The following is an 8,480-nucleotide window of genomic DNA, read 5'->3' as shown; positions in this document are numbered from 1 at the left end:
GATGAACTAGAACTGTGACGAGCAGATGAACTAGAACTGTGATGGTGGGATGGGAAAGTAGAACTATGATGAGTTGATGACGAAGAACTGTGAACTGCGGATGAACTAGAACTGTGACGAGCAGATGAACTAGAACTGTGATGGTGGGATGGGAAAGTAGAACTATGATGAGTTGATGACGAAGAACTGTGAACTGCGGATGAACTAGAACTATGAGCTGCGGATGAACTAGAACTGTGACGAGCAGATGAACTAGAACTGTGATGGTGGGATGGGAAAGTAGAACTATGATGAGTTGATGAGGAAGAACTATATTGGTGGGATGGGAAAGTAGAACTATGATGAGTTGATGAGGAAGAACTATATTGGTGGGATGGGAAAGTATTTGTTCCTCTGGTTCTGGATGATGAGGATGTTATGGTGGACCTAGACCAGGGCTTGGTGGAAGAACTTGTTCTACTACTTGAGGAATGTATACCAATATTAAGAGGTTGCGCTTGGAGTTGTGCTGCTTGGTTGTTAGTAGTCAGTGTGGTCGATTCAGTAGGTTGTGCGACAAGTGTATCTGAAGAAGTAGGACCAACTGATGAAGCAACAACGTGTGAAGAAGGTGGGGCTGCGACCGGTACTACTTCTGGTGATATTGGTTGAGAAGTTGTGGACGAAGCTGGGGCAACAACCGGCGCAACGACTTCAGAAGAAGTGACAACTGGTGCAACGACTTCAGAAGAAGAAGCGACAACTGGTGCAACGACTTCAGAAGAAGTGACAACTGGAGCAACAACCTGTGAAGAAGGCGGGGCTGCGACCGGTACTACTTCGGGTGATTTTGGTCGAGAAGTTGTGGACGAAGCTGGGGCAGCAACCGGTGCAACGACTTCAGAAGAAGTGATAACTGATGCAACGACTTCAGAAGAAGTAGGAACTTCTGGAAAAACAACTTGTGACGATAATGGAGTAATTTGAACAGTAGATGCTGATTCTAAAACAATTTCAGGTGATACCACAACTGATTGTTGAACGACTGAGGAAGAAACCACGGGTGGGACAACAGCTTCCAGAGAAGAAGGGGCAACTGGTGGAGTAATGACTTCCAGAGTGGAAGGGGCACCAGTTGGAGGAACGACTTCGGAGGAAGGTGCTGCGACGACAACAACCTGTGATGATGAAGGCTGTGGGGGTGGTGCTTCGGTATCAGATTCAGCGACTACTGAAGAATGGACAGGAGGCAGGGAGGCAACGTCCTCTGGGGATGGAATCACGTGTGAAGAAGCAACAGCAGTAGGAATGACAACTTTAGAAGAAGTGGCATCTGGAGGCGAAAAGTCGATTTCAAATGGAGGTGATAAGCCAACTTCTGCGGTAGTGGACTCTGGAGCGTTTTGCACGGTAGTTGGAAAAATAACGGTTGGACTTGGCGGATTTGCTTGGGAGTGTTCGATACTAGTAGGTGGTGTTTCTCCTTTGGTATCAGTATCCTCACCTAAAGTACCTCCCAACTCGGGTGACACAGGGACGGTGAGAACCGTTGCCATTAGATAACAACATAATAGAATGATGTTTGTCTTCAACATTCTTTTCTTCATTTTTGTTAAATTATTTTCAGTTCACACAAAACGAGAGTTGAAATGACGGATGGGGGTTCTTTCTAAAAAAGATTGGATTTTATGAAAAAAAATTTGTAGGATTGTGTGATTCATATAAATACTTCTTTTTCTCCCTTGAAACTGCCAGCCCCCTAAATCAAATCAACCCCCTTTTGCTTTCACTCTTAGTATTTCTCGTAAACCTTTTTTGGTTGGCAGTGATTTGAAAGAACATTCTAGCTGAGTAAATTATGATAATATAGTGGAACCAGTATTTTCTGACAAATATTTTTCAAGTGATTTTATTTTTTTGCATCCGTAAATAAACTTTGTGGAAAATTAAAAAATATCTTTATTGTATGCATACACAAATAAATAATAAAATATTATTTTAATCTTTCCGTAAATTTAATATCTTATTATTCATTCTAGCCTTTTCAATCCTTTGGTGGTAAAAGAATAATAAGGCTCCCGCATAAGCAGTTTCATTGGATGACTAAAAATAAAGCAATTTAGTCTCCTTCATCCTCATGATTCATTCAGTCATGCATTCACACACGAAAACAAATCAATGAGTACCCCTCTCTTATCAAAATTCTCTAGTCAACGCACTTGACACTACCGGCTTGATTCTGGATTTTGTACACCATTTGAATATATTGAACGTTTGGGTCATTCTGTGTGTTTCTGCGGCGATTCTAATAAAGTTCTTTACTACTGTAAAGTACTACTTCTCATAGAAGAAGCAAAGATTGTCGTGGAGAGAGAAGAATTTTCCATTTGATCTTTTTTTTTGTCAGTTGAGGGCTTTTTTCTACGGAGCTTATGTGCCCACTGACAACAAATTTTCTAACAGGCTAGAACATTAGCCAGTAGTACCAATTGATCAACTACTGTTGAACTATCTTAGATTGTTGAAACCTTTTCTTTTTCTGATTTATTCTAGTTCTTATACATAATAACATACAGAAATCCAATAAACAGATATACAAGTAGAGGAACAAAAAATGGATCAACGAATGATGCAAAAAAAAACCTCATATAAGCAGCAAAGCTAGTAATCGTAGTTAGATAAAATATTAGTATCCAATTATTTTACTTGTTGATCTTGTCAGTCAAAAAAATAAACTTACTTTGTCAATAAACAATTTGCTAATTTTAGATTAAGGAACTATTCAAACTTGTATTCGGCAAAATAAAAACAACCCCGTATTATAGAATTTATAGGGGTCTGCCATTCTATAGTCACTGTTATATTCTTTTGTTTACTACTTATATCTCTTTAGTAGAAGAGGGCCCTATTGTGTTCAAGCGTTCTTGTATAAGTCTGATTTTAATTAACTAAACGGAAAAGTGAAAAAGAAGAGAGGTATACAATTAATCGCATAAAACATTTTTTTAGGGTACGAACAATAATTTTTTAGTCTAATATTTTTTCCAAATCCGGATCCCCAATCTTGGCAAATAATATTTTTTTATCTTTTTTTACATTTTTCTCTTCGAAGTAAATAAGAATTCCTTGGCTTTCATTAATTCCCTTTCTTTTGTCATTTTAGAAATCATGAAGAACGAAATGCATCGGCCCTTATAAGTGAATCAATAGCTGTACCATAAAGATAGTGAATAGCTGTGCCATAAAGATAGGTAGCTTTGGAAAAGGAATCCCAAACATGGGAACGATCAACAGGGGAGTTCATTGCTGTTTGATATCGAAGCTATTTTTGGCTGACTAGTAAACTACTACTCTGCAAAATTCTTGTCTCCGCCTTTAGTTTCTAGCATCGCTTATTTAACAAAATGCTGTCTCATTATTATTATTATCATTGAAAATTCAATTTTACAATCAATGGGGTAACTGTAACGATACCATCGTACTTTAAGAAAAAGCCAATCTTGAAAGGAAACTTGAGGGGATTGTTCTTCCTGTTGCCAATATTTTGTTCAACGAGGAAATATTTTTATCCCTTGTTATCCTTGCTGGTGTCCTCATGATCCGTTGTTGTATGTGTGACTATATTTTTAATTCTGGTTATTTTTTTGAACTCTGAATTTTAATGACTGCAAAATTTATTGATTATTTTTTTGGTTTCTTTGTTGGGCTGCATTATTTTTTTTTCTTCTTGTAATGTTACGGAAGGTTCGTTTTTTTTTTCCTTTTTATTCTTGTTTTCTTTCTACACACGCACTATCTATTATATATTGACTTAAAGTTTATTTCTGCAAAAGAGATATTATTATTCTATTAGTAACGGTTGGTCACCTGTTACGTTTATTTATTAAGACATTATAGAACAAATCCAGAAATAATTTTTCTTTTACGAGTGGGAATCATTTATCCCTAAAAAATAAAACAATAGCCCGTGTTATTTTGATTTATTTTTAGATTCTATCCCTTTTTTGGATCCTTTCGTGAAAGCAAACAGAAGAAGGACAGGGTCTACTACAATTGTTGCGGGATTATATTAGAAAATAAATCTTATTTGTAAGATAATGGGGGATGAATGAAGAATTTTTAGCGGGAGGACGTTAGAACGCGTTAGTTGTTTTGTTTGATTGTTGTATAATTAATTAAATTTTTAGTCATAAGCGATGTTCCAATTCAAAATGCTTGCAAAAGTGACAATAGCAAAATGGAAAATGTTTACCGCACAATTGCTATCAAGTGTTATATACTTTCAACTCTACACAACGTTTTCTTCATGTTGACTACTTGACCGATTGTTATTTGCTTGTTGACAGGGAGAAAAGGATAATTTCTCTAAAGAAAAAAATAACAATAATATTACAAAGCAGTAAAATTATATTGACAGGCGCGTAAATGAAATATTTTCTGCAACAAACTTGCTGAGGAGAATTGAATTTGTTCTCTTGGCTTCTCTTTTGGAAATTATCAAATACAAAAACAAAAATCCTCAAGCTTTGGAATCATGGGATGATGGTCTAGCTGTATTTTGTAGTGCTGGCAACATCGATGATTCTTTTCGGATAAATATTACCATAGAGACCTTGATGCCAAATAGTAGTTTATTCAACAAAGACATTTCCTTGCCTTATGGTTTTCGGTTTCCACATCGCCTATCTGGAACATATAATAATATAAGAAATGAATTATTTTTTATAGGTTGATTTTTTGCATAAATGTGAGACATTTCAGCCTTGCGAAGTGTTTGTACGATGCTATTTTTGGCATTTACGATATATCCCTTAAAAGTCATCCGCATACTGTGAAAATACGAAAACCCAAATGAGGAGGGGGCTTTGATTTCGGGATTTTCATTAGTTTTCCTCCCTTTCCAAAGAAAACTGAAAATTTCAACTTTCTTGAGTACAGCTCTCGCAAGCACTACTACTCTTTGGCGAGTTGACCTGCCGTGGTTATTTATTTGAATTATTAAAGTATATAATAATAAATCCCAAAATATGACTCGCCTTCAACGTGCCCCTTACAAACTTACCCTCTGCAAATCTAAGGCTCAAATATACTGCGGTTTTAATAGATTGTTAGAATAAGCAAGATCAAGAACTAGTCAAAGAATTGCTTGAGACTTTTTCAAAAGATTCAGGATTACATGTAAAAACTAACACTATGTATTTGAATACAATTCCAGCTCAACTGATTCTTCCTTACATTAAACATGGCAGCATCTGTACTCCTCGGGATCTCGTTTAAGTTACCATCTCCGACATACGACCTATGGGAAAAGCATCTTGACCACCACTATTCTCCATATGAGCCTTGCTACGCGTCATCTCAACGGCCCTCAGATTACCCAATTAATAAATTCACATGTATTTTCAAAAGTGTACCATAAAGTTCTTCACTCACCAACACTTCCCGAAGACTTCAACGCCATATATGAAGCGATACGTAACAAATTCACTCCAGGAATTGACGTAGCAAAACTTCAGACTCCACCGCTTACGAGGATTTCGTTTATTGAACATCTCCAATCAAGTCTTGGGACACCGGGCTAAAGAAATCTATGAGCTATTTACTGTTGACTCTAAAGCTATATCGAACCATGCAATAGCTTATGTCTTTGAGAAAGTTCTGCTTCATAGATTATAGTAAGGTTCTATTCCGGGATTATTCAGAACCCTATTTCACCCATGCTATAATTTTCTTTGCCATCAACTGCCTACTACATTTCACAGTGACCCTGCGGCATTTCAAGCTTGTACAGAGAAAGCTATAGCTGAGCTTTCTCAACCTGTACAATCTTGGGTTCATGCGTGGTTTCAGGTCACTCGACCCAAAAAACCACCATCAGCCGGCTTGCAAGTCATGACAGCAGAAAAAATTACAGCCTGTGTCGTGGTAACTTATTTCTCTTCTGGCACTGACAGTTTACCAACTTAAGTGTTCCTTAATACTTCTGGAAGTTGGACAAACGTATGATTTACTGTATGTCTGATATTAACGCGTTTCCTTCTGTAGTACTCTGTGGGCAATAAATGGGATTCGTGATATGATATTCTGGTGATCAAGAGATCTCTACTGGTTGATCGGAATTCTTCTCTAATATTAGATCGTTTTTCTATTTAAAAGATAAAGTATATAAAAGAATGTCAACAAGTTTTCCTATCCTCGCTGGACTAAGCAATAAAAAGTTCTACATTCCACAAAATTGTCGTAATAGTGAAACCTCTATCGAATTCTAATTGCGCTTAGTTTGCTCAACAAGCTAAAAACAATCACATATTCACTTGACACTTTCTACCTCATTTCGGTGAGAGTGCGCAACATGATACTTACCATCCCTGGTTGATCACTGGTGTCGGAATAACCGATTATCTCCGAAGTATCATTCCGTCAAACTTCTAAGGAGCTACTGGTGAAAATACCAATTGTTCCAATAATATGGCACAATAACACTTCCCACACTCCCGACCATTGGATACAATTTTGGAACCGTCCAAATCAAGAGAACAAGAAACCATTAGGAGCCATTGCTTATTACCACCAATTTGCATTAGATAATTACCAATGGCCCCTATACACGGGACCCATAAACACCAGAAATACATGCTCTTTCTGCAGTCAACTCGAAGGAGACAATCTCATTCATCACATATGTGAATGTCCAACATCTTTAGAATTATGGCGCGTCAGAGGAGATCATGCACAGAGTGGAACGACGACGACAGTAATTGCTGTCTTTCTAGTTTCACTCTACCAACCACTGCCCCTCCACACCTACTCACGCGAATTTTGTTCCTAGCAGACAAAAAATAATTAGCAGGGGGGATTTACGGATTAGTGTGGGACTTTTAGTTGAAATTCGAGACCAGAAACACTACAGATGTTCGCGAATTGTCATTGGAGATAGAGTCGCGACATCATTGTGTCGCACGTTCTACTATCCATTAGGAGTATCGTATATCCTTGACAATATGCAGGCATGAAAAGTTCTCACTTTTGTCTCGACGACGGTGGGAACTACAGAAGTGGATGTAATAATCTTCATCTACGATGGAATGTAAGGGAGGAGGGCATGGACTATTCTATATATAATTTGTATATTGTTTGATCACTACTACTTATAATTTACATTTGGCTGGTTTAAACTATTACATTCGCTGAACAGATACCAATTTATTATCAAATTATTATCAACAGATAAGTTGAGATGTGTGACTAATATAATTCACAAGTATAATCAATATTATAAAACCTTGTTCACTTGATGTATTAATTACCTTCGTTAACTCTCTAAGACTATATATCGGTCAATTGTATGGACGTTGTCCACTTTTGTTTTCGTTGTTCAATTTAGTATTCAGTCTGGTATTACCCGACTTTGTTATCACGTGCTATTTCTTTGTTCAAAAAGAATTGGCTTAACTCATTTATTCCAACACTTTTTACAGGTTAAGTAAAAAAGTTTATACTGATGTAATTAATAAATCTTTCTTTCTAATTGACAGATTTTTTAATTATCCTTTGTGTACTTTTATTGGTTAATCATTTAAACTCAAGACACACATACAGATACTACTATTACTCCCACACACAAACTTTCGCATTGTTAAAACCACGTGATTTTAACTATTCGTTTAAATACAACAGAAGCCTTTTTCTAAAGAATGAGTTCCCAAATAAGTTCTCGTCTTAGAGTACAGTGTTTTTCATACATTATACCTTCAGTTTATTGTTGCAAATTAGTGCGCTGTAGTAAATAAAGCAAAGAAGATCGCAACTCTTAAGTTTAAATGATTGCAAAATTTATTTTTCAGCAATTTTGATTTTTTTTCTTGTTTATCATTATTGTTATCTTTTTTTGCAGCAACTTCCATTCACTAATACAAATAATACCCAACGTGAAACTAAGCACTTCTCTGCTTCGATAATCTAAACTGAGGACTCGAATTCCTAAGCGAGAATTCTTTAATAGGATAGGGGAGCCTTCGTTAAATTGGAACTTCGATCATCTTGTTCGATCGTACCTGCTCGTAGTTACATAAAATGATGAAACTTGCCACAGTCGCTTTTGAAGATGTTCCGAATCCCCTAACGACGTGTTAGAGGATATACAGGCCGACTCTTATTTATAGAATTGTAAGAGATCTTTTTTAGACCTCATCAATCTGGTGTAAAAATTCAGTCCAGATTTCTGCAAAGATTTCAATTCATCACATAGGTCAACACCAGCTGATTATTTCTAATGATAGTTAATATTATATCTCTTAGCAAAATCTTAGATTCTTATAACTCTATTTATCTTGGAGTAGAATACATCTTTGCAAATTTCTTTTAATGTAGAGTAAGCAACAAGAGAATCTACAAACTATAGGTTTTTTAAACCATAATACATTCATATACACTATAATAAACACAAATCAAACATATTTAACATATATAAACATAAACCGAAAATAATATTCTAATGAAAC

General features: G+C 36.3%; 1 protein-coding gene across 1 annotated transcript in view; it reads right to left on the bottom strand. All coding sequences in view use genetic code 12, as the record gives it.

Annotated features, from left to right (window-relative positions):
• The window catches only part of J8A68_000300 (uncharacterized protein), a gene marked incomplete at both ends in the record, with an annotated part of 3,387 nt that extends 1,852 nt beyond the window's left edge, over positions 1-1,535 (bottom strand). Inside the window, one exon of the mRNA XM_049406836.1 lies at positions 1-1,535. This exon is cut by the window's left edge and continues 1,852 nt beyond it. Within this exon, the coding sequence (XP_049266392.1) occupies positions 1-1,535 (1,535 nt within the window).
• Positions 1,536-8,480: the final 6,945 nt, after the last annotated feature.

Source organism: Hemisphaericaspora subhashii, assembly GCF_019202705.1.
Source record: "Hemisphaericaspora subhashii strain CBS 10753 chromosome Unknown scaffold170, whole genome shotgun sequence".
In the NCBI taxonomy this organism is placed as follows: Eukaryota; Fungi; Ascomycota; class Pichiomycetes; order Serinales; family Debaryomycetaceae; genus Hemisphaericaspora; species Hemisphaericaspora subhashii.
The sequence above is the reverse complement of the archived record's forward strand: the minus strand, read 5'-3'. Positions and strand labels throughout refer to the sequence as shown.